At 48.9% G+C, this 26,485-nt stretch overlaps 1 protein-coding gene across 1 annotated transcript; it reads right to left on the bottom strand.

Moving 5' to 3' along the window:
* Positions 1 to 145: 145 nt before the first annotated feature.
* On the bottom strand, positions 146 to 26,485 carry SLC7A5 (solute carrier family 7 member 5). Its single transcript, XM_039318631.1, has 10 exons — positions 25,824 to 26,485; positions 17,439 to 17,564; positions 8,913 to 9,018; positions 8,595 to 8,639; positions 8,300 to 8,423; positions 7,794 to 7,897; positions 7,011 to 7,107; positions 6,008 to 6,157; positions 5,595 to 5,772; positions 146 to 4,191 (listed from the first exon to the last, which is right to left on the bottom strand). Exons 1-10 carry the CDS (start codon positions 26,356 to 26,358, stop codon positions 4,136 to 4,138), a joined length of 1,521 nt encoding a protein of 506 aa, XP_039174565.1. The 5' UTR covers positions 26,359 to 26,485; the 3' UTR covers positions 146 to 4,135.

Here is a 26,485-nt window from a genome sequence, read left to right as displayed (position 1 = left end):
TTCGGACTGGTAAAGAATCAGAAATGGATGTTCCCTGGGAGAATACCTTGCCAAGATCCACACTGAACGAGCGAACCCAGAAATGCTCAGCTCAGAACAGCAAGCTTGAAATTCAGAAAACCTCGTTCAAATAAAAACCAGAATATTTAAAATGGAATAGCCATGGTTTATAATGAACAATAACAAATCCGGAAAAGAAGGGGGGGGACACAGTAAAAAAGACAGACTGGACTATATCACACATCTTTTAACAAGGCAGAATTGACTCTTTTTACTACAGAACTCATAAAAAAGCAACACAAATCTTGGATCAACTCCGTATGGACAAATGCAAATATTATTAGATAACAGAGCTGCACTTTCTATACTGATACTCATTTAAAATATAGCACAATAATTAAATTAGTAAAAATATTTATTTTCCAAATGTAACAAAAAGTTTTTTAAAATTATGTTCTTTTCCTTAGCTTAAAGACTTTGTTATTTCTTTTTATTTTATAAAAAAAAACTATATTAAAAGAAAATATAGATTTCTAAGGAGTCAGATTTCACTCAGTAGTTATAAAGATAACAACCCTGTTGCCTGTACAAACGTTGTGCAATTAATCTGCTTCCAGGGGATTAAAAAGAAAACTGATTAAGGACAGAGGCGCAACCTAAGAAGAGGGACACCTGCACGAACGTTTCAAGCAAATGGCTTAGAAAACCTGGGTCTGGAATGCCACAAATCCTGGATTTTTGCATTCTTCCAAAAAGCACCACTGCTTGCTTCCTGCTCCGCAGAATTATTTGGAGCATGACCAGCCATCTGCACGAGCACGTAAGTCTTTGAGCTTGAAAAGGGCTACCAGGCTTGTAGTCTTTCTGGGTCCATCAAGAAGACAATTCTTAAGAGGTCCCGAAGGACTATGCCAGGTTACCTAGATGGCCGTTCCACTCTAGTTTAGGGGTGTCCAAGCTTGGCAACTTTTTAAGACTTGTGGACTTCAACTCCCAGAATTCTCCAGCCAGCCAATACCCACAGGTGTTATAGTTGCCAAGCTTGGACGCCTCTGCTCTAGTTGAAGAAACATCACCTTTGTTCAGGAACCAGCTGGGAGCTTTCTCCTCGGTCACTGGAGCCCAACCAGTGATGGATTTTGGGCCCAACGCTAATGAACTTAGCTGGGCTCCCGTTGAATTACACCCTTAGCCGCTTCACATCAAGCAACTAGAAAGTCAACCAGGCAGACGCACAAAGTGGATAAAAGGGGTGCAGAACTGGACCACGCGGCTCAAAGGAAAAGCGTGATGAAGGACACCTGGGCAATGCACAACGAAGCAAAGCCGTTCTCAGTTTGGCCGGCTGGTTTCGGTTTGACCTAACGGTGAGCGCAACTGAAGCCAAAACTTTGCAGAAGTCCAAAAACAATAAGGCACAGCTAAGAACAAAAGGAACGGGGTGAGGGAAAGACAAAAGCAATTCTGCAAGGCTCCACAAAACTTTCAGTGTAAATACCTAGAGAATGCCAAATATTCTTGAGTGGAAAGCAATGGAAATGAGCTGGGGGGAGGCAGAAGGGCAGGTGAGTTGGAAAGCTCTGAACTGCAACCGTTCTTTGCAGTTCTCACCTGTGGGGCTCTACTCCCCATTTCTGCCCCTCTGGACATTTTTTTTCCTTCTGAAAAAAACGCCTAGCATACTAAATTGGTGGGTGGAATAATGTTCAAAGCCGTGTGTGTGTGTGTGTGTGTGTGTGTGCCCACAGCAGGTGCACAATTTGGATGGGAAACAGCTACTTGGCTCATTGTAAAAAGTGTGAATTGGGTGGGCAGGGGACCATGGGTGTTGTAATGCAACACATGTGGAGGACAGGAGATCTGGGGGCCATACTGTCCCCAGGACAAAACAGCACTTAACACCAGATGTGCTGTAGAATGGTGGAATTGTCCCTAAATAGGACCACCACAATGACTTCAGCATTTCTGAACTGCCATGCTATTTGGAAATTGTAAATACAGTGGCAGCCCATTTCCTTACTATTAAGAAATAAAGGCAGAAAAATCGATTTGCAACAGACAACAGAGGGGAAGTGTATTTGGAACAGCTGCACAGAGGACTCTAGAAACCCTGGCAGACAGAGTTAAAAATGCCCCCACCCTGATGTTCAACACTGTGGCGTCTGGGTTTTTAGATTCCGCATTTGTTGGCATCACAACTGACAGATGGGCTACCCTCGACTATTCTCCCCACTCGACTTCAGCCAAATTATTTTGCCTGTTTCCATGTTTAGATAACCACAAAGTACACAACTCCATGAAGAAAACAATGCACATAAACCTTGCAAAGGTTAGCATCTTGCAAGCAGAACAAAGGAAAACCACTTCTTGCATCCTGTCTTACAATAGAAAGTTTGGATGTATATGTTTTATTCCATGGAGGTGCTGTCCATCTGGGTTCCTGCTCTCATGCTGGCTGAAAGCTTTCACGGCTCAAGCCTAAATCAGGGGTGTCCAAACTTGGCTACTTTTAAGACTTGTGGACTTCAGCTGCCAGAATGTCTGGCCTCCCAGATGTGTGGGCTTCAACTCATCAACTTCAGTAGCTGGCTGGGGAATTCTGGGAATTGAAGTCCACACATCTGGGAGGCCAGACATTCCGAGAGTTGAATTCCACAGGTTTTAAAGTTGCCAAGTTTGGTTGCCTTGCTCCAGAGCAACCAAATTTTCCAGGCCAGACATTCCCCAAGAATGTAAGAGAAGGAAAAACAGATCCCATGAATCAAAGCATCCCACCCAATTCTAAGCAATGTGGTCCCATGAGAGAGCCATAATAGACAACCAATCGCACGAGTGCTGGTTTCAATTCTTTGCCCTAAAACTCAGAAGCCCACCCTCTTGCTTGCTAGGCCAAAGTCTAGCTGCATGTTTTAGAGCATAGCTACACATCAAGAAAAGTGCCACAGAACTAGACACACGTGCATAAACAAACCGACACGCAGACACACACAGAACCCTGATGTTCTGCTTGTTCCCACTTGGTAGCCTCCCGTCTTAAGCTTCCCATGTCATCCACTGCACAGGATAGTAACTTCCAGTCCCCTTCTTAAGAATACATGTACATTGGCTGTAATGAACGGCATTCTGCACAGCAAGAAAACCAAAATGGAACATGTTTTGTAGAACCACTGAATGCTGGTAGAAAACGAGAGTTCAAATGAGGCTGGCAAGTAAGGAAACTTTCCAACGTCAAGGTGTTCCCCCAACTGGCAAATTCAGTTGCTTTAGAGCAGTTTTTCTCAACGTGGGGCACTTTAAGCCGTATGGACTTCAATTGCGAATTCCCCCGTCAGGAAGTTCATACGGCTTGAAGTGGCCCAAATTGAGAAGTTTTGCTCTAGAGACTGTTGCATGAATCCATCATGCTTTGAGGAGTGTCTAGAAATTTCAACCTGACTCAAACGGGGGAATTCGTCAGGATGCCAATTAAAGCTATACAAAACCCCTTACGAGAAATCGGCGCAAGATGGTCACGTGGGAGTCCTAAGGAGAAGGAAGCTTAAAAAAACGATGTCACTAAAAAAAATTAAACAATTTTAAAAAAATACTCATGCCACTGAGTCCACTGAGAATGAGAAGAGCTGAGGTGGGGGCCGCTCAGCCGTTAAGTCTGCTGTCTTCTTCAGCCCCCTTTATTGGCAAGGAGTGTTCGGTGTCGGCGGGCGACTTTTGAGGAACACTCTACGTTGCTGGACCTCATCCACTGCCTGCATTTTTTTCCTCTTTTTCTGCCAACGTTGGGACAGCTGGTGGAGAAACTAAATAAAGTCCCTAGTTGAGCATGTAAACAAAACGTCCTTGTGGGCTTCCCCATTTTTCTCGATTTGGGTGGAGGCCTCTCTTCTCTTCTAAGCGACCTCCTCTTCCCAATTTTAAAATTTGCACCTGGGATCATCTTTTCCTCCAGCACCTTCTCAATTGCCATGATCTGAGTTGGAGAAGGCCTCAGCAGGGCCAGAGGTGGGCAGAGGTCCCAAGAGGTCTCTGGGCTGTCTCTGCAGTTTCCGTTTTTCCAGGGAGGAATCAGACATACGTAGGTTTCAAAAACAATGTTGTGCGTTGGCTTAAACTAAAGATCAATGGTTTTGCCTCCTTCTTAAGACTGTTGAGGAACCACTTCCATCAGCTTCTGGAACAGGACTGTGGTGGAATCTGTTGGTGAGAAACGAAATGGAGGAAGTTTACATGACCAGAATGAACTTTTGACGTCGCTGCCGTGCCTAAATTGGTCACCCATAACACAAAGATTTTATGCCACTAGAAAAATCACACCACCTCTATCAGGTGTTCTCCACCCCCACAAAGAGGATGGAACCACGACAGTTTACAGAACACAATTTTAAAAGTTGTTCTAAACAAATGAATTGTGCAAGTAGTGTCCCTGTTTGGGTTTAAGCATTTCCTTTTGTCATATGCCAAACAACAACTTGAGGAGGACTTCTGCACCCAGCAATCGTGGGGTGGGGTGGGGTGGGGTGGGGATTCATTGTAAATTCCTAGAAAATTAGTTTTGGCTACACCGACTGGTCCCTTGTGGGTAGACCAAAAAAAGGGGGGGGAAGGGTTTGGGAAATTACTCAAAGCACCAGGACCAGAAGATTCCAATTAAAATCCTGGCAACATTTTCATCCAGGCCCTTGGAATAATTTCATCCACCAGCCTATTCTCCCGCCAAACTGGACTTTGCAGGATAATAAAAGTAATAGAAGGGTGGCTAATTCCTTGAACAACAAGAAACTGATGGGTGACAGAAGCATCCACAGTCAAGAAAATCACTTGGATAATTTTAGGGGCTCTCTGTCCCCAACAGAAACATGGATCCCTCTGAAGTTACTGGATCCACAAATGTGTAAAATTGTAAAAATGGGGTTTATGGGGTCCTCGGTGCTCTCTGAGCTTGGCTGTTTTCTTGCAAATGTTTCACTACTCACTTAGGTAACATCATTGCTGCTAACATTGATGATGTTACCCGGTTGGGTAATGAAATGTCTGCAAGGAAACAAGCAAGCTCAGAGAACACCAAGGACTCCTCGTGTCAACCCTGAGCTACAACTATTCTCTTTTATTAGTAAAATTAAGTCTGAGGTCGGTTTCAGCACGGGGGACATGCTAAAATCCAGCTTCAACCTGTCCCAGCTTCCGTTCCCACAGTTACCATCAAGATGGCCCTAACCCCTGGAGACTGAGTTTGGCATCAGCTCGGCCGAGTCCGAGCACGCCCGGCTGCTCCTTTCCAGAGACACGAGGGTGTGGACACCCACACAGCTTGGCCAGGGGAAGTGGCTGGTGCCCCTCCCAATCATGTCCCATCCTGCCTTTCTCCTCCCTGCTTCCAGATATCTAAAAGTCGGGCAGCACTGCCCAGACGTGGTTGCTGAAGATCCAACATAGCCTTCTCCGGCCATTTTTCATGCTCTGGTGGCACCAAAAGGGAGGCTCAAACTCGGTGGAAAGGCTACTCCATCTCTGCTGCGTAGAAGACCTGTGGACGACAGTCCCGCGTGCGCTTCTTCCACCCAAAACAGCTCCTGGAAACTGACACAACTTGTACTCACAGATGCTTTGCAGAAGCCACTTAGGTTTGTTTTTCCACCAGACCCCGATCAGGTAAACTGGGACTCCGCTGAAGATGATGGCGAAGCCGATGGCACACTCTTTCGGGGTCATCCAGAAGGAGACGACAATGAGGAAGTTGCACGCAAGGATGAAGAAAATGGGCAACAAGATATTAACCTGCACGTGAGAAGACAAGGAAGGGCAAGAACGTTGGAAGCAGGAAGGGAACAACTCGAGAGCCCTTCAATCCAAAGACCCACCAGACTTGTGTCTAGAGATGCAACCGGTCCCACGGATCCTCAGACTTGGACCAGCTCCGGGACTGAAAAGCTGGATCCCCTGACGGCCCTTTAAGCCAGTCACTTGCAGAAATGGTCGCAGAACCTCCCTTTTCAACATCGGCCAAGCTCACCTTGATGGGCCTCTCCAGCTCCGGTTTCTTGTAACGGAGCCACATCATGCCGATGATGGCCAGGGCCACACAGAGCCAGTTGAAGAAGCTGAAGAAGTTGATCACGGAGAAGATGTCGTTGGAGAAGGCGTAGAGCAAAGTCATGACGCACTAGAGGTGGTCGGGGGGGGGAAAGGGGCGAGGAGAGAAATCAGTGCCACGTGGGAGCTGGGAGAAAACTGCTTCAGAGAACCCGCACTTCAACCAACACTCGCTTTGTGCTCAGAGACTCAGCAAACGTGGGGATGGGATTGTTGCAAACAGTGGATATTGGCCATCGGAGTGAGGTCTGCGGTTCTGTGCTCAGAATGGGGCACAAAAGCAGAAAGACGAACACCAGAGCCCTATAGAAGGGCAGGAATAACAGAGTTGGAAAGGACCTTGAAGGTCTTCTAGTCCAACGTTCAAGCAGGAAACCCTGTACCATTCCAGACAAGTGGAATGGTACTTAAAAGCCTCCAGTGATAGAACACCTACAGCTTCTGGAGACAAGTCGTTCCATTGATTTAATTGTTCTCACTGTCAGGAAGTTTCTCCTTAGTTCTAGGTTGATTCTAATCCTTTAATTAGTTTCCATCCGTTGCTTCTTGTCCTGCCTTCAGGTGGAGAACAGGTGGACCCCCAGAGAACTGATGTGCACCAAGGAGAACATGAGATGGTTGAATTCAAAATATGATGTGCAGTTTGCTTGCGCCCATCAAGGGACCAGAAATTCTGGAGCACCCTTTGCACCCTGAAAACAGCACCAGCTTGCAGGCTTCCAAAACTCACACAACTCCACTCAACTCAGCAGGTGTGCAGTTATTGTTCAGGACTAAATGCTTACAGAAGTTACTAAATCGGACAACTAGTTTTAATGCAAAAGCACTGAGATGGGATTTCCCCCCATACACACAGACACAAACACACACACATACTGCCACCCCCCCCAAAGGAATCTCTACCCTTGTGTGAGCATCCTTACCGTGAAGACAAGGGAGGGCATGGGGGTGAGTAGCTGGGGGTGGATCATGGACAGGACAGAAGGCAAGTGGCCTTCCCGAGCACCTACGAAGAAAAGCCTAAAAGAGATTAAATTAAAATGTTAACTGACACTCTTTCGGCAGAGGAATTTAAGGTTCTTGGGGGATGTTGGAAGTTGCCTTGTGCCGCTTACAAGGCTTGTTGGGGGGGGGGGGAGTCAGGCCAATCCTACTTCATGTGGTTTGTTTAGGAAGACCGTCAACAAGGGGGTGGGGATGGGTGGGGCAAATTTCTTGGACTGGGCAGCTGAGCTAGTCAGACCAGTTCTGCAGGCAGGAGCCACCGATGAAAGGTTATTGTTCATTTACTTAGCCCACGCTGCCCGGCTCCCGACAACTCTGGGCAGCTCTCAACAGACAAAATAACAACAAGACGCATTAAAAGGAAGAAAGATCAAAGGTGGACAGAATGAGGGGGGAGGGGGAGGGGGGAGGTCTCACAACTGCTCGTCAAAGGCCTGGAGAAGAGTTTGGTCTTCATGCTTCTTTTAAAGAGCAGCAGATCAGGGGCCGCAAAATAAGTTTACTTGTAAAATGTGAGTATGTATTGCAATCCAACTCGCATACTTTGGTGTGAGGAGGGGATTAGATATCTGCCTGTCTATCTATCCATCCATCCAATTGCAAGTTTTCCAGAATTTTACACTGCAGGGCAAAATGTGCATTAAGATCAGCTTCCATTTCCGGAGAGATGGTTTTATGCTCATTCTATAGCAGAAACTTACCGGGACGAAGTGAAAAGGGAACCATTGACGGAGCCAAAGCAGGACAAGCCCACAAACACGGGGATAATCCAAGACATGACACCCAGGTGGTAATTTCCAAAATCCTATCGGCAAATAGGGAGGAAGATTGGAGGTCAAACATTTCACCTAGAAAACTCCTGGAAGCCAAAGCGAATGGCGGGGGGGGGGGGACGCAAAGCGAACGAAACTTGATCTGCCACCCAACAGGGGAAAATGGAACCCTGAAAATGCGTTCAAATTCTGCCCCACCGTGAGGCTCCCTGGGTTTTCCCACAGGGGGAGGGAGAATTATAGATAAAGATTTCATAGGCTTATTGGAGAGGATGGGCAATGAACACCAAACCCGGAAGAAGGGACGGTTCACATGAATAAAAGGAAGACGCTGGAAGAAGCGGGCTGCGCTCAGATGGCCCACAGGGGAAAATGGCAAAGCCAGAGAAGCGATCTTGAGCATCCCTTCCTGCAGGTCTGTTATTGCACTTTACCACGGCAACGGCTTCTGACACCAGCATCTCGTTGACGGTCAAGGTGGTGAAGTAAGCCAGGTTGGTCAGCACGTAGACCAAGGTGACGATGGGCAACGAAATGATGATGGCCAGGGGGAGGTTTCTGAAAGGAGACGGGAAAGGCCGTTTCACAAGCAGAGCTAGGAACATCTCTGAACGTTTACAGCTCTCCCGGTTGCTTCTGCAGTCACAACAGCCAGAAAGTCTGCGGAGGCCGTCTTCCCGCCAACAGTACGGAGAAAGCAATGCAAAATCGGGTTTTGGAGACACTTACCTATAAGGGTTAATCATCTCTTCTGTGACAAAATTCAAGTAATTCCTGCAGTTTGAAAGATGGGGAGAAAGGAAAGAGGTTCTTAAGTTTACAATACAGAGTTGGGATGGGGGGGGGGGAAGTCCTCCTGACTTTGTAGAAGAATGAGAACAATGTGGCAACCTAGGAAAACTCTTTCTCTCACACACACATAAAACAACAGGGTTCCCCAGATCACAAGATCTGAAGATCACAAGTTCTCCTCGCCCTGGGACTCCTTGTCCTTGATGGAACACAGAGGGGCAAACCCAAGGGCAACGTCACCTGCCCCACACTCACCATCCTCCATAGGCAAAGAGGCCGCTGTACAAGGCCAGAACAATGTTGCCGACCTTTGTGTTGGTGCCATCAAAGGAATATTCAGGGCTGAGGTTGTGGACATCACCTGTGGGAGTGAAGGAAGGTGAGTCAGCGGTAAGATCCTTTCCCCTGCTGCAAATGGGGTGAGAAGGTGGAGGGTGTAGAACTAAGGGAGCCAAAATGTGTTACAATGGCCCTGGGGGCAGGACACTTAGGATCTGTTCTCTCCAACAGACTACCTGCTCATAAGCCCTAGAACTGCCGCTTTCATACGCACAGCTAAGAGTAAGATTTAAAATAGGTAACTGGACCTTTGAAATTGCATACAGCCCAAGACACAATTTGAAACGAAATCATGCAGAAATGATGAGCATCTAATTGCTCGCTGGTTGCTTGCAGAAAAAGACACCAACCGGTTCTGAACATCACACCCTACGGGACTCAAAGCAAACCCAAAATAGGTTTTCCTTGGAGTCCTCTCGCCTGCCTGTGCATTGGGAGCAGCCCCCCACCCAATATGTGAAATCAAAAAAAGCGGAAGCAGCCCAGGAAAACACGGGAAAGGGAAGCTGGTGTTTTTTGAAGATTCTTGCAGCGTTTATTTTACTTGCAAGCAGCCTTTGGCAGAAGCAGGATTTTATGTCTTTTGATCTTAAGGCCATGCACTTGTCCTAGGTGGGGGGAGGGTTACTGCCTGGCCCTCCTCCTCCAAGGAAGGAGCCCTCAAGTGGGGAGGGAGATTTGACCCGGCCACCCCTCCGCTGCCTGCCTCTCCAGCGAGTCCATCACATGCGTCTGCAGCACCAACAGTGAGCTCAACTCTTTGTCCTTTTCAAAACTCTACATTCCATTAATTCATGGACAGGCAGAAAGATGAAAGAAATGGAGGGGGACCCACCCCCATCAAAGGAGCTTTCTCCCATTCACCACCAGTCTGGCACTGTCTGATCCAGGCTGGCCAGCCAGCTCAAGAGCAACCAACATCTCCTCTTCAAAGAGCTCCATTATCCGAGACCCGAAAGCCATCCTGGGCCTTGTCCCTTCTTGCGCCCACGTGCCAGTAGAAGCCAAGGAGAGTTCTGGGAGGGTGTCATGTCACCCTGACAGAAAATGCTGTCAATCTCCGAGATCAAATGACTGTGGGAACTTGACAGGTTCACACATTGTTCAAAACCACCATGTGGTTTAGTTTCCTGGATTTCGGCTCAGCCTGTGTGTCAACCTAGGTTCTTTTGGTTGATCATGACCGACAAACTATGGTTTAGGGGGATGCATGGAGCCAAGTTAGTCACTGAGAGCTGCAGCACAGAGCCATCTCCACCAAATCTTCTATAGATCACAGATGACAATCCCAATCCAAGGCGCCATGAAGTCATCCATTACGTTTCCCAGCCCTTGTTGAAGTGTAGAAATTCTGTCCTCATTATAGTTATTTTGGCCCCATCATAGTTGATGAGCCCAGAAGAAGACATGGTCTTAGTGGACAATACCTCTTGTCCAAAATGGCCTTCTCTGTTTATATGCCTGCTTGGTGTCCCCAGCCTTCCGCTAATAGACTCAACCAGATACCCAGAAGCACTCTGGGAACTCCACAACCAGTGCCTAAATGGGCCAGGAGGGTCCTGCCAGGGTGCCAGGCTCAACTGCCTCTTTGACTCAACTCTTCTCTAAAATTAACCAAGCCAGATTTGACAAGCTCCGTACTGCTTGCAACCCTTAAGTGGCCAAAACTGCAGCCAGTGGCAACATGCCCTTTTAATGAGAATATGGAGGCATTTAGGGAGAGGAGGAAGAGAACAGAAATAGTGCCGCTGCCCCATTTCATGCCCTGGAGACTCATTTTTAGATCGCATCTGTGCAAGTCGACAGAAAGAGGCTATTAAGGGAGATGATTGACGTCGGCGTGGAGGGAGGGAGCCACAAGAGTAGTTGAGCGAACCTGCCAGGTGAAAGACAACCAGGGAAGGTTAAAAGGCTTGGTCTGAAGCTGGGGTGGAATGTAGTCTGGAGTCCCAGGAGGCAAAGAGGCAGCAGAGCTTGGAAGGTCTGGTAGGTGGGAGAGAGAGAAGATGGCCCCTCCCTTCACAAAGAGTAGATAGTAGTCTGGCAAGAGGCTCTCTGTAGATGAACAACCATAAAGAAACAACTTGGAAGCAACTACATTGGGACTTGGAAGAAATACCTTCACGATGGATGCTAAGCAGGTCTCATATGGCCAATGTTCAGCCAGAGATGAAGAAGAGTGTGTGGACTGAGATTAGAGATTTGAGTACAGGCAGATCATCAGTGGGAGAGAAGTGTATCAAGATTAGCTATTTCCCACCTGGGAACAGCCCCCCAAACAATGTGGGGCTGACCTTGCAAGAGCTTCTCGTTGTGTCTCTGCCACTCTTCCCTTCAGAAGTGACTACAGGCCAAAGCGGGGCAGGAAAGCAAAGAGCAAATCAGAGCAGATTCCTAGATGACTGGCACATATGACAAAACGGGCATATATGTCCTCAGAATAACACATCCTGCCAGGCTGTTGGTGTGAAAGGAAACACAGCAGGATAAGCAACCTAGGCCCCCTTAGACATTGGGGCTACCACTCCACAAGTGGAGGCTGGTGGGAGATGAACCCATAGTGACGGAGAACATCTGGGCTGGTCCATCACCGCCACTCAAGAAGTCAAGAAGATCCTTTCCTGGTCCCATCGGCAGACACTGCTCGGGTTGCACTTCTTGCCTTTTCCCCAGCATTTCTCCCTGCTGTCCAGATGGCACAGCACACCCCATTCATGTAACGGCAGGAAATGCAAGATGGGGCTCTCTCTGTTTATGGGGCAATAAACTAATTTCCCCACGCACTTCCCTATAGAAAAGGTGTGGCAGGCAAAGCCGGCTGGCTGGCAGACACCACGGGGCCTTATTATTCCCGTTGCCGAGGCCAGGACCACAAGTACAAAAAGCCTCCGTCCCTGCTGGGCTAACCACAAATTCTTCAGCCAGCTTGAAAGCCTGCAAGACTTGTACAAGGTTGGGAAAGGCCCCCTGGCACTGTGACTGCTGCTGCCTGGACTGGATTCCCACGGATAAGGTGGGGCTGCCTCACCCAGCACACGAGCTCCTGGTCTTTGCCCAAGAGAGAGAGGGGGGGGCTTGTCTTCCCCACTGCTGCCCCAGTCCTGGGCCCCAAGAGGCAGATTCCCCTTTTGCCACTGCCCAGGGCAACCAGTGCCAGCGGTTTACGCCACCTCGGCTGGGTTTGCTAAATCAATGCAGGCGACAACCCGGCTTGTCTCGTGGTCCTGGCGTGCCAAGGCAACTTTTGAGACTCAGCTGGGAAGAAATGCGACCTGGCCTTGGGGGCAGGGAAGGAAGGGGGGAAACGGGGAAGGGGAGACAGTGCAGAGAGAAACTCAGAACAATCCCACTGTGACCTTGTGGAGCATAAAATGAGCCGGGCTTTGAGGCTTTCAAGAGCCTGTTTTTTTTCTACCTGGCAGCGATGAAAAACATCCCTGGGAAAGCCCCAAGATTTGGAGGGGGGACGAAGAGGCAAAGGTCCCAAAGGTGCTTCCCCCCACCCCAAAAGGCAACTGGACTTCCTTAGTTTTTTTTTTTCCTTGAAAACGTTTCGCTTCTCATCCAAGAAACTTCTTCAGTTTCGACTGGAGAGGAATGGAAGATAGAACTGAAGAAGCTTCTTGGACGAGAAGCGAAATGTTTTCAAGGAAAAAAACTCCGAGAAAGTCCAGTTGCCTTTTGGGGAAAAAACACCTTTGGGACAACCATGACCTGGATGACTGAGAAGCTCCACAGACAAAATGCCAAGGCTTTTCCTCATTTGCAAGATTGGCACCAGCTAAACCACACTTCGGCGTTCCATGTAGTGCTTCAGGCAACTCCCTGTATGGCTAGGAACACCTTCCCCTCTGGCTGCGTCTTTTCCCATACCAGAGAGGAGAACCGAACGGGGTGATGGGAGAGCAAGCCTGGCCCTGTAGCCAAATCCCTGTAGCCAAGTAAGCAAGCCTGTAACCTTTCATAGGGCTGGAGTCAATTGGATTACCTTTACGTCCCGCTCAAGATGCAAAGTGAGTTAGACAATTCTTCTCCTGCAACTTTGAACCTAAAGAGTCACCTGCAGATCCGTTATTCTGCCAACAGACTCTACACGAGTTTTCTGGGATCGGGTCTCCTTGAAAACTACTTCCAAAGGTTTAAACCGCTTGCGCTATTCTATGGGTGGCTTCTCCAACAGACCAATTTTAAGAGGGGAAAAAAGGGAGACGAGCTAAATTGCACAACGTCCCTCCTCTAAATTGGATTTGCATGTGCAGCAGAGAATTCGTCTCCAGTGGAAGACAAACTGTCTACTGGAGTGTAAGTTCTGGCATGCAGGCAGACAGGAAAAAAAATTAATAATAATTCTCTTTCTGGGAAGGAAAAGCAGTTCAGCAACTCTGCAGTATCCTCACGTGACCTTGCATCTGTTCAGGAAAAGAAAGGGGGGACTTCCCCCTGCAATGTGCGGCTGAGGGCTGATGTAAGCCCCATCTCTATAGGGGGGTTGCGACAGCCACACAGAAGCAGTGAGCAAACTAAAAGCAGGGCTGCATTGGGGGGGGGGGGGGGCGTTGAGGGTATCTTTGTCCAAGCCAAATTCTGGATACAAATGCCTGTCTTCATGCTTTCCCACAAAGCTCCATTCTGAGTCATTTATCCATTTGCATATTGTTTTTTAGCTTTACAAAGTTGCTTCAATCTGGTATACAAAAGCAAACCCTCCCAAAACATCCCCTGGCAGTTCAAGAAGCATTTAAACAACCGACAAAGCTGGCATCCTAAGGCTGCAGCCTGGAGATTATGTAAATCTGTGTGTGTGGGGGGGTACTTTTCAAATTTGGCAACTCTATTATGTGTGGACTTCAACTGCTGTTCCCTCAAATTTACGCAAATTACAGAATTTGGATGAGAGACTCAAAGAGCCCTCAAGGCCATAGACTAGACTGACAATTGGGGAAAAAATTCCCAGAAAAAAGCGTAAAGCAGGGATCTCTAAAACGTGGCCATTTTGAGACTTGTGGACTTCAACTCCCAGGATTCCCAGCCAGCCAATTCTGGGAGTTGAAGTCCACATGCTGGCTGGCTGAATTATGGGAGTTGAAGTCTTAAAGTTGCTAAGTTTGGAAAGCCCTGTGGTAAAGCACTTCTATCTTACTCGAAAAACTCTAGGTGGACTAACTCCTAAGGTTGAGCTTGATCCAAGGAGCCTTTGTCCTAAATTCTCCAGGGTTGAGTTGGGTTGTGGGAAAGGAAGGTGCATGCAGGGTCTTCCAGAAGCCATGCGAAACAGCATTCAAGGTAGAAAGAGGAGAAGGAGGAAGGAAGAAATAACCCTCTACAAGGACAAGGAGATCTGCATTCTTTTCTTGTTAAACCAGCGGTTCTCAACCTATGGGTCGTGACCCCATTTGGGGTCGATCGACCATTTCACGGGGGTCGCCAAGCAAGGCTGTCCGCCATTTTTCCCCCCTTTTCTGGCGGGTGCCTTACCTCCCTTGGCCTGGGCCAGCTGGTGGCCCAGCCGGTGGTCGGCCTGCTCCGTCTCTGCCGTTTGCCAGCTACACCTCGGCCGGCGCAGGGGGCGGCACCACGCATGTGGGGCGCTCCCGGGCAGGGAAAGTCCTTGACTTATGACCGGTTGGGTAGTCCTCGATTTACGACCGGTTTAGTCCTCGACTTACGACCAGTTGGGGGTTGCGGCATTAAAAAGGTTGAGAACCACTGTGTTAAACAATCATGCCTTAGATTGCTCTAAAGGGTTTCACTCCCACCTTAATTCTACCCCACAAAAGGAATTTTTCTTTCTTCCCAAAGTTTCCTATCCCCTTATCTGCTCATCTCTAAGCCCCCCCCCTCCAAAAAAAGGTCCAGGAGTCATTTATGCCAATGGCAAGACATTCCAAAGAGTTTTGTGTCTTCCCCATGAAGCACAGTTAACAAAGTTAGCTTTATTCTTTAAAGAATAAATATAAAGAAAGAATAAAGAATAAGGCCTCTGTACTTCCTCTAGAAATTTTAATTCCTCCACCTCCATCTGGCTCTCCCATGTCTCTGTTCCAGCCTGAGACACCCATTTTTTTACATAGTCCCATATCCCTCCATCTGCCCACCCATCTATTCATCCATCCATCCAGCCATCCATCCAGCCAGAGCTACAGTAAAAGGAAGTCTAAATGCATCTGATGAAGTGAACTGCAGCTCATGAAAGCTTATGCCTAAAAACATTAAAATGTGTTAACTGGAAAAGGCACTAGCCTACTCTTCCTGATTTTTGTGACCCACAGGTAGCCTATACGTAGAGAGTAAAGGAGATGACCTTAATGGACATATGGAGAAACCATAATTCTAAGAGATTTTCCTTAGAAGAGTTGAACTTTCAGAGCAAAGGTGTCTCTGGATTTAATCTTGAATTGGGGCTTTCAATGCAGTGGAAAAAGCCAGAGTTGCTGAAATGTTTTTCAAATGACACCTTGTGTTGGATTTATTAAAAAAAATGGCCCTCAAAACATGTAGAGTCACTTTAGACTTCAAACAAGGAAACCTGTCCAAAACAAGAGGTTTGGTGATAAGGAAACTGAACAGGAATGTTGAGTGGGGGCAGACTGCTCCAAAATGACAGGGCTTACTCAGTTGCACAATGACAGAAACTCAACCAGAATGTGTATTGCAGGTCAGGAAAAAAATAGGACCTAATGGAAGGTTATTTGAAAAATGGAGATTTCCTTTAAAAGATAGAAGTCTTGTCTAAATAAAGAGAAGAATAAAAAGGAATATAACCTTAGGCAGGGGTGAAAAAAAGAGGGATTACCAAATAGGATTGCAAAATGAAGTCCTCAAGAACATTTTCCTGACACACTATTGTAAAACCAAGAATTGAAATTGTCCTTGCTCAGAATTAGGAATCTGGTTAAGGAGGCAACTGGCCACGGATAAAAAGGGAGTTACAGATATCCCAAAGCAGGGGTGTCCAAGCTTGGGAACTTTAAGACTTGTGGACTTCAACTCCCAGAATTCTGCAGCCCACCAGCGAATTCTGGGAGTTGACATCCACCAGTCTTAAATGTTCTCAAGCGTGGACATCCCTGTCCTAAAGGAAGATTAAGAAACTAGAGTGTGTTTTGCCCTGTTTTACGACCTTTTTGCCACAGCTATTAGGTGAATCACTGTAGTTGTTACGTTAATAACAAGGTTGTTAAATGAAACTCGCTTCCCCATTGACTTTGCTGGTCAGAAGGTCGCAAAAGTGGATCACAAGGCTTATTTTTCCTTCATCACCAAAGTAGCCAGACAGAATTCCCAGGTATTTGACCTGACCTGGTATTTTCAGGACGGAAATCTGACACAAGGAGCGTCACAAAACTGGGACAAGCCCCCCATCCCAATAGCATTAAAACAAAGCTGTCCAGAGAACGCTTTATTTGAAATAGCAGCCGATAGCACACGTGTTTTTAGAAGTGGACAGGGGAAATAACTGGGCTACAAACCAAGAATGTTAGCTCTTCCTTCCGGCATGAGCAGCTGTTGCTTCTCGACACAAGCACCAAGCTGGTCCTAGGGCCGAGGTATGAGTCACTTGTGGTCCTACAACATTGAGTCAGTACTCCTCCAAGAAGGGTTTTTCTAGGTATATGTATATTTTTATACAAGTTGCTCTCGTAAGTGAGATGGGCAGTCTCTAAATTTGACAAATAAACAAACAAAAAGTAGAACTAGTTCAGGGGTAGGCAACCTTGGCTCTTTTATGACTGGTGGACTTCAACTCCCAGAATTCCTGAGCCAGCATGGGGGAACTATGACCCCCTCATGACTTGTAGACTTCAACTCCCAGAATTCCTGAGCCAGCCACGCTGAGGGGAAAGCGAGGGGTTTCCAAGCTGAGCCAGGCTGGCTGAGGAATCCTGGGAGTTGAAGTCCGCCAGTCATAAAAGAGCCAAGGTTGCCTATCCCTGAACTAGAGGCAGGCCTGGATTTATGATCACAACTCAACCCAAAGTTTCTGTTGTTAAACAAGACAGTTGTGTGTTTTGCCCCATTTTACAATCTTTCTTGCCACGGTGATTAAGTGAGTCACTGCTGTTAAGTTAGTAACACGGTTGTTAAGTGAAGCTGGCTTCCCCAATGGCTTTGCTGTCAGAAGGTCACAAAAGGGACAAGTCAGTTACCCAGTGTCTGAATTCTGATCACATGACCTTGGGATGCTGCAATGCTTGTAAGTGTGAAAAATGATCATAAATCACTTTTTTCAAATGGCCACTAAACCAATAGTTGGAAGTTGAGAACTTACCTCTATGTTTCTGCTCAAAGACACAATGCTTTGATTTTCATGAAGCATTTTTTTTATTTTTTTCAGTTTGGCCTGGGTGTGAGTATGGCCAGCATTTATCTGACTCCCAGCCCTGGACTGGCTTCTGCCCGCCCTCCCACCCTTTGCAAAGCAGGAGAGGAGGAGACACCTACCCTTCCCAAGCTGCACGAAGCCAAGGATGATGATCAAGGCGAGGGCCAGGAGCTTGGCGGCTGCAAAGGCGTCTTGCACACGAGTAGCAGCCTTCACGCTGTAGCAGTTGACCGCTGTCAGCAGGACTGGAGAGAAACATGCCAGAAAGAGCCATGAGTAAGTAAATCTGCAGGCATTTTTTTTTTCAAAAACAGCATAGCTCAGGAGCTGAGGGCCAACAGTTCGTGCAAAATAAATCCACTAGTTTAATAGGATTATTTTCTATGTATTTAGCAGCTTCTCATAATTCATAAATACAGGAAGGAACTATGTGGGATCGTGGTAGTATACAAACCAACCAAACCCTTTGAAAACGCCTTAAGTCAAGGGTCTTCAAACTTGGCCCTTTTATGACTTGTGGATTTCAACTCCCAGAATTCCTCAGCCAGACACGGTTGGGGCCTGGGGCATACCTGGCTGAGGAATTCTGGGAGTTGAAGTCCACAGGTCATAAAAGGGCCAAGTTTGAAGACCCCTTAGTCAACCAAAAGACCCAGCAGCCCCAAAAGTAAAAAAACAGACACAGAGAATTCCTGGAAGCTTGTCATTCAGACAAATCAGCCTTCAACAGATAAACTGAATTTAAACACCATTCAAGAGAGACAATAAAAACACTAAGGAAACAAAAACACCAGAACACATCCTCTCCAGCAAACAACAGCCAGGTTAGCAGGGATTAACACTAAACAAACACCCAAGCAGAAAACAATAACTGAAAGAAAACTGCACCCCACCAATAAAGGCAGAAGGCAAGATACTGTGGATAAAAAGGGAACAAACCCCATATTCAGCAGCACTGGTGATGTTACCTAGCAGGGTAATGAAACGTCTGCAAGCCACACACCAAGCTCAGAGAGCAGCACACAACTTGACAGATTGCATCCTTTTGTGTATTGTGTATATGCGTGTGGAAGAAAATCAGTCAGTCTGATACCTTCTCTGTCCAAGATTAATTTTTGTGAGCTTCTTCTGCCTTTGTGTGGACAGCCTAATTCCACACTTCTGCCCCACATGTCCTAATTTGCCCTCTATGTCCTCAATGTGATCTACCACCCTTGATTATATCTCTAACACAGCCTTTTAAGACTTCAGGCAAAGGACCAGATCACCCCGATTGATTTGCTTTTTAAATAAACTGGGCTTTCTCTCCTGCTGTTCCGTTATGCGCCACTGTTCTGTGCCTGACACTGAGCACTCTCCATGCTAAGCACCCAGGATGAACCACAGACAAGGATAAACTCCAATGCACCCTTTTGTCAACCCTTTTGTCAGCTTGAGTACATCCTTGAAAAGACTTTTCTGATGCAATTCTCACTGATCATTAAGGTGGATGGAGAAATGGGAGTGATACTTCCTCTTCTGAATAGATGAGTTGACTCAACTTCCGCCTCCTTCCCTTCCCCACTCAAGCAACAGAGACAGGCGGTTGCATCACCCGCGCCTGCTCCATTGAGCCACCTTGGCGGTTTCCCCCTCCCCACCCTGTGTTTGCAGAGTTTGGGCTGCTGGCCAAAAGTGGCAGAAGCTGAGAAGGTCCTCTCCTAAGGTGGAAACAGGAAACGTCACACAAGGACCAGGGCTGTTGTGGCGCTAAATATAATCCCAGGCAGGGCGTCACTTCGCTTCTGCAAAGAGCAGAGAGGCCTGTGCTAGCTCCTGTAGCGCTCTACTTTCTTAGCTGGAAGAGCACAGCCATTTCTCTAGCAAGCTCTTCTTAAGGTATTTACAAACTCAGATTTGCAAGGAGACCTTTGAGTCCACAAGAGCCCAAACCAGTTTGAGTAACAGCACAACTGCACCCGAGAAACTCTTGGTTTCATTCAACAGGGCTGATTGTCCCCTGGAGGGGCTTAAAGTCTTTCCAGGAAAACCCCAGAGGATTAAAGCCTGTCTCAGCCCTTTGGCTCTGCAAACATGGAGATCATCGTGCATTATCTCAAGAGGGTTCAAGGGAGCGCTACAATGAGACAACTGGAACTATGAATGCCCCAAAGTACAGATCCCAACACCCATAAAAGAACATCTGCAAAGTGTGCCATTCTCCAGAGTTCAGGCTGGGGCTGTTGGGAGTTGTGGCTCTCAACATCTGGAAAGCCAAGTATTCTTGCTTTCAACTGATGGAATACATGAAGAAGAACGGTCTTCAGCTCCCAGTTGTCACTGACACACTCAGCAAGAGCCTCCTTGGTGGAGCAAGCAAGGCATGATCGCTGAGACAATCAAAGAAAATTGGAGCACCCATTCTGCTGGGGTGGAGGGACCATATCGGCAAGGAGAGGGGCTTTCTCTTCATTTACCGCCCCCCTCCCCGCCCAACAGCTAGCCATTCTTTGCATTTTACCTTCTGACTGTGTGGGGAAGAAGGTCTACAATCAGTAGACTGGCCTCACAAAATTCTGGAAGTGAAAGATAACCACTATCAGTGGAGAACAAATACTGTGCTTAGACCATGTGTTAAGGGGGGGTGGTGGTTCAGAATGAACAGCTCCAGTCATCTCTTCAACCCCCACCCCACCCCTGGCAGCCTCTTACATCTATCTCAACTCCAGGCAAGAACAGGGAAACAACCCTCAAGTATCTCTTGCCAGCCTCAAATGCTTTTTCTTCTTCAAAAATCCATAAATCATGGAAAGTCATTTCAACATTTGAATTCAGCATTTCCAGGCAAACTTCAGAAGCAGAAGGAAAAAGCCATTTCTTGGACAGGGTTGAACCAGGCACCCTTCCTCCTCTTTCAAGACTTTGCCTGGGCTGAGCTTACCAAAGGATCTCGCCATCGGTTGACTAGGAAAGGTCAAGAATGTACCCCAACTGAGATCAAAGGCTTGGCAAAGACAACCCCAAGCTAGTCAGAGACTGGCCTCCTCCCCTTCAGCTGCCCCCAAACCAGTTTGTCTGTTTCATCCCTGTAAATAGGCCTTTGTCTCCATAGGCTTGTGACCCAATTTCTAAATCATTATAATCCAAGACGGCCAGTCACTCCAGAGTGAGGGGGGGGGGCTATAAAAAAAATCAGAGTGCGAAGAAGAAACCAAATTGAACTGTGTTTTTTTGGCTTGAACAACACAAACCATCCTGCTCGCAATCAAGGATCTATCCAGCCATTTGGCTGGCAAGCAACCGGCATCTTGTGGCAGGTGGCATATTTCAATCCGAGCCATGTCCAAGATCATCCCCCAGGCCTAACCCAAATCCCAGGTTTTTGCTTCAAAGAAATAGAAGAAAATACCTGCCAGGCTGGAAACACACCCAGGATATTAACTGGATTAAAACGCACCAGAGATGCCAAACAGAGAAAAACAGGTGTTGGAGGGAAGTGCAAAATCTTCTCATTATCTGCAGTAGAAGAACTCCTGCACCTGAATTATTTCCAGTTCTGAATTCATCTACCCCCTTACGCCAGGACAACTTTAACCACTTTTTGTACAGTTGTGTTTTAAAGTTTGTATGCAGGAATGGCTAAACCGTCTCTCCTGTCCTTCAATAGTCTTTGATTTGTTCAATGTACAGAACAAGTTGCCTTCCTATAACAGCATTTGCCTATTCACTGAACTGATCTGTTTTCTGGGTTCTCCATTACGCTAGAACCAGAAACTAACCAGAAGGGCTGATTTCGACAAGGAAAAGTAACCAAGGTTAACAATCAAACCCTGCAGGTTGTGTAATCTTAATAGTGCATCAGATGCACCATTACAATTCTGGCCTGCTTTACAAAGTACCGTACATATTTTTGGTTTGGTTTGACATGCTGGGTCAGTTCCAACCGCTGGGTTTTCAGACCATGATTTAGCAGTTGTACAAAGTTGGTCTGTTGTGATCGAATGGTCCTCAATTCACATAAACCCAACCACTGTCTAGAGAAATAATAGGCACAGAAGTTGTGAAGAAAAACAACTCCTGCTTTTTGGGGTGAAACAACCATCATCCACCAAATTGACCTGGCTGTAAATTGTGGGAGGTACAATATGGGCACAATTATTTCTGGGAAGTCTAAAGATCTGTCATCAAGAAGCATCTAGTCACAGATGAAATGCAGCGAGTGGAGCCCGTTCAGACAGTCTTGCAGGGCCCCCCCGCCTCAAGTTTTTGGATCTGATGTATTTTTGTTCTGCTCCTGGCCACGAAATGGCAGACAAGCTGTGAGCTGAGTTCTCGCACAGTCAGGAAAAAACAACTGCACCGCCGATTGTACGGTTGTAAAAACAAAGACAGATGGGGATGACCAATCCACCTCAAAGACGGAGATGCTAGGAGATTCAAACATTATTTCTCTCCGTAAGGTTTTTCTACAATCACTGCAGTCCCTGGGACTCTTGGCTGGGCGCCTCTCTTTCTCCAGAAAATCTGCCTGATCTTGCAGTTCTCGCCAACACACTTGTGATTCACACTCGCCCGCGGGACAGAGGGTGGTAGAGGCCCCGTTGCGGTCCACGGATTCCCCTTCAGTGCTGAGAACTTCAAAAGGATTTCCCAGGTTTCAGAAGCTGCCCATCCTTTATCGTGGCCCAATCAGGGTGGAAAAAGAAAACCTCCAGGACAATTGAGGCACCCAAGAACATGTTCTCAGCAAGCCAACAATGGATCAGGGTTACTTTTCCCATCAGCTGAGTTAAGGGAACCAAACCTGGCCAGCAGAAGCATTGAGCAGGAAAAAAAAAAAGGGGGGGGGGATAGTGAGGACCATAGAAGGTGGCACTTTTGCTTCCACCAATTGTCATGTTTTCCATTCTGCACCGGGAGAGCAAGCAACAAAGCCTTGCACAACTCAGTGGGTCCAATTCCAACACAGATAACTGCATTTTTAAAAGATAATCAAAAAGACTCTTTACTGAGACACCAGGTAAAAAAATTTAAGTGCGCATTGCTAAAAGTCTGCTTCAAAGTTCCTTCCCACCTTGTAATGTTACACTGCGGTCGGTTCAGCAACTAGCTGCCCAGGGGCCAAACTTGTCCCCGGAATAATGCCTGGTTGGCCCAACAGGCAAGAAACCGGCCCAGCCATGCCGGGCAGAGGTCAGCCAATAACCTCCAGGGCCATCCTTGCAAATCTGCAGCTAGACCGATCAGCAAAAAAAAAGGAACACCAACAGCCCAGACGTCATGTGTGCAGTTGCTGGGCAACGCCAGCGTGGCTGCCACGGATTCTGTCGTAACCTAGCAGCAAGGTGGGAGCCCATGTGGTTGCTGAGCAACGGCACATGATGCCCCCTTCCCCAATCTTGCATGCAGAGAGGCCTTCCTCCTGCCCACCTCCTTTCCCAACCAGCCAGGTGGAAAACGAGGGCAGGAGGAAGCAGCAGCAGCAGCAGTTGCACCAACCTGGCACCACGTGGCATATTGCCGCCCTTGGTGCACTGCATTATATGTGGCACTATTGTTTCCACTTGGTTTTAATCTCTGAGGTGCCGCAGCTGTAGACATTCCTGAAATAAATGAGCACAGCAGAGTCCCCACGTGGGCATTTAGAGCACGTGGTGCCACTGCAGGACTAAGCCCAGCTCTGATCACACAAGATCCTTCCATTTTTGCAACGAAATCCACACAATTCCCCTGTGGTCACTCGGCCAGCCTGTTTTGCAGAAAGTGGGCAGGCATAAAAGAAGGCAGTCTGCCCCTGGGGGCTCTCTCTCTAGCCAAGGCAGCCCGTCAAGGAGCCCCCTGGGGAGGCCCTGCTGAATTAGGCAGGGCTTCATTCAACAGGGATCTTCTTTCTGACCTTTTTTCCAACCTAAACCACAATGCCACCATGCTGGTTAGTGGGAAGTACGTCGAGAGATAGAAGGAAGAGCACCAAGCCGATTGAGTGTCCTGCAAAGGCATCTCAGCGGGCAGAAGGAAAAGGGGCGTGGGAAGCACTTCAGGAGGGACCCTCCCTAATTTGCTGCACAATGAACACAAAAGGCAGTGCTCCCAGATTTGCAGGGTTCCGCTACCAGGAGCTTACCATAAAGGTAGCCATAGTATGTTCTTCTCGTCTGGACTGCCTCGAAGGGCTGGCTGTTAAGATGCAGGGCAAACGAAGAAGACAAGAGATCCTTTGAGAAGCCAGCAGATACATTTCTTTCCCTCTTCACAGGGAGGCATTTGCAAAAGATGAACCCTCAACTCTGATGACATACAGCCTCCCTTGGTGCCACCAAGACTTTCTTCCAGAGTTGAGAGGTTGCAATCATTTTAAAACCAAACCAAGGAACCAGCTTTCTAAGCACGGTGGCAACGCCACTCTGAGGCCAAGCCCTCTTGTCTTCCGAAGAGCCTTGGGCTACCCTCAAACTGCCCCTCTCCCGTGCACCAATCACAGACTCTAGCACTCCCCCATTAACCAGGAGACCAAGAGGCAGAAGACTGACGGAAATCCATGAGCAAAGGAGGAAAACCAGTCCATCTTCCCCAGAGCAGCTTCTTCAACCCGGCGCCCTCCAGATGTGTTCATGCATCAAGGGAAGGCCTTCGCCTGCAAGGTGCCACTCGAAGGACCTTCTCTGCTTTCGCTTCTTCCCTGGAACCGTCACCCACCCTGGAGTTGCCCTTTTATTACGTCAAGGAAAATTCTGCAAAAGTGTGCCACACTTCTAAGAGCTCTTCTGCCGGCAAGACAGTTGGGGGTGGGGGGGGGGAGACAGAGGTGGAAAAGTGACTTAATCGCACAGTCACATCTGCACAGGGTTTCAGGCATAGATAGAAGGGGAGTGTCCAGACATGCAAATTTGGGTTTATCGATAATTTAATATAAATTGTGGGAAAACAGAAAGGTTTTACAATTGCTGCTTTAGCACTCAACTATTCAGTTCTTCTTGGATACTTAAATTTTGTTTTCTATCCTTCTTCAGAAAAAGCAGTGGATTTTTGCTAGCCCCTTTCTGTCCTAAGAATGGCTAGCATATAAATTTAGGGAAGGAAGGAAGGAAGGAAGGAAGGAAGGAAGGAAGGAAGGAAGGAAGGAAGGAAGGAAGGAAGGAAGGAAGGAAAATCTCCTGACCACTACCCCCCAGCCTGGTTTTTCTGCCCAGGACCCTGAGAAATTGCTACCAAACAAAAATAAGATGGACACAAAGCAGCTTGTCAGAATTTGCAAGCAAACTTGGTGATTGCCATTTCTGCAAGTAAATGCAAAGCATTCCAGTGAAGCTTAAAGGGAAGGAAAGAGAGGAACTGGCTCCGGGCACGAAAGGGATCTCACGCTTCTAGTTTTCCCCTAGGACCTGCACCAGGGAAGCCCCCTCCCCCCCCCAGTGTCTGTTGCAGAGGCGGGCTAAGGAGGGCAGCGAGTCAAGGAGAGGCGCCCAGGATCCTTTCTTTCTGAAGACAGGCGAGGGTTTCCCTCCACGTGGAGAAAGTCAGCCGCTTCCTCCAAGCAGAGCAAACTTCCAGCCCCTCCTTGTAGGGGGAGGAAGGACAAGCAGCGGGTGGGGCTTTGCAGAGGGAGGGGTTTCTCATCCCGAGGCCCCACCCCTCTGAGACAACACGGCCCTCCGGTTTGGGAAAAGAAAAATCAAAAAGACCCTCCAATTGCAGTGCCCAGCCTGGCTTTGGCCCAGGAGGGCGCGGGGTCCCTTTCTGCCATGCGGGGGTGGAGGGAGAAGGGGAGCGCCCGCCTCCCCTCCATCTGCAACGAAGCGCCATCTGGTTGACCCCGATTTCCTGCTGGATGCAGCGCAGAAGAGCGTGCAAACCCGTGATGGCAAAAGAGACAGCACCGCATTGTGGAACGAGACACGGGGGGGGGGGCGGACGGAGGGAAGAGGCAGCCAGGGAGGCACTTTGGAAAGATTGAGCCCTTTTTCGAAAGACAGAAGAGGGCTTGGGGAGGCCGCGGGGGACTCGGAGTGCCTCAACCAGACAGTTGGGATTTGGGGGGCGACTGCTGGAAACCCTTCACACAGGGGGGGGAAGGAGGCGGGGGGGGTTATTGGAATATAGCAAGGCGGACTGGCGGCGCGGGGGGGGGTCTGATTCCCCAAGCAAGGCTCCGCTGCCTGGATCCGGAGCTGCTCCGAAGCCGAGGAAACCCGGCGTTTGCAGACTCGGCGCCGCCGCTTGGCTAGAGCCGCAGCCCCGCCTGGCCCGGACCAGGAACAGAGCGGGGGGGGCCGGCAAGGCAGGAGGAGCCTCGGGAAAACCGGTCCGGACTCCGCGAGCCTGGGGCGCCGCGGCTCCCCTTCCCGGGCAGGGCAGGACGGCGGGCGATCGCAGCGCCGCTTCCCACGCCGGAAGGGAAGCCGGAGGGCTCGTGGCGCAGCCCGGCCGGGGACGGGGCCCACCGCTTCCTCCCGCCCGGCCGCGCCGGGGTCCCCGTCCCCGTCTCTCCTCCCCGCGGCCCTCTGCACATGTTCGGGGCTACTCACGCACGCAGAGGCAGGCGACCAGCTTGGCGGCGCCCAGCGGGACCGGGCAGGTGGGGAAGAGCGGCTTGAGCAGGTAGGTGGCGAAGACGAAGGCCACGATGTACTGCGAGGAGGGCCGGATGATGAGCAGCTCGATCCAGAGCTTCAGGAAGGCGGGCAGCGAGCCGTAGACCTCCAGCATGTAGGCGTAGTCGCCGCCCGACTTGGAGATGGTGGTGCCCAGCTCGGCGTAGCAGAGCGCGCCCGCGATGGAGAAGGCGCCGCAGGCCGCCCAGATCACCAGCGCCAGCCCGGGCGAGCCGGCCTCCCTCAGCACCCCGGTGGGCGTCACGAAGATGCCCGAGCCGATGATGGTGCCCACGATGATGGCCACGCCGTTCAGCAGGGTGATGTTGCGCTTCAACGCCACCCCGCCGCCGTCGCCCGCCGCCGCGCAGCCGTTGCCCCGCGGGCCCGCCAGCATCCCCCGCGCCGCCTCCGCCTCCTCCTCGGCCGCCGCCGCCGAGCCGCGCTTCTTGGCTGAGCCGCCCGACATGACCCCGCCGGAGGACGCGCCACGCGCTCGGCCCGGGCCCCGCGCCCTCGCCTTTTATCCGCCGGCGCCGGCCGGGACCCGCCCCGGCACGTGAGAAAGGCGCGCCCGCCCAGCCGCCACCGCCGCC

This window comes from Crotalus tigris, unplaced genomic scaffold (genome assembly GCF_016545835.1).
Source record: "Crotalus tigris isolate CLP2741 ecotype Arizona unplaced genomic scaffold, ASM1654583v1 scf7180000021447.437961, whole genome shotgun sequence".
Taxonomy (NCBI): domain Eukaryota; kingdom Metazoa; phylum Chordata; class Lepidosauria; order Squamata; family Viperidae; genus Crotalus; species Crotalus tigris.
Note: the sequence above shows the minus strand (reverse complement) of the source record. Positions and strands in the feature narration are given on the sequence as shown.

What these genes read in the sequence shown, in the direction of transcription:
- SLC7A5 (XM_039318631.1), bottom strand. Translation starts at nt 26,358, where the DNA reads ATGTCGGGCGGCTCAGCCAAGAAGCGCGGCTCGGCGGCGGCGGCCGAG. An exon ending in TGCCCTCCCTTGTCTTCACG is followed by an intron (nt 6,158 to 7,010) that starts GTAAGGATGCTC and finishes GACCACCTCTAG; the next exon opens with TGCGTCATGACTTTGCTCTA. An exon ending in GTGGCTTCTGCAAAGCATCT is followed by an intron (nt 4,192 to 5,594) that starts GTGAGTACAAGT and finishes TCTCACCAACAG; the next exon opens with ATTCCACCACAGTCCTGTTC.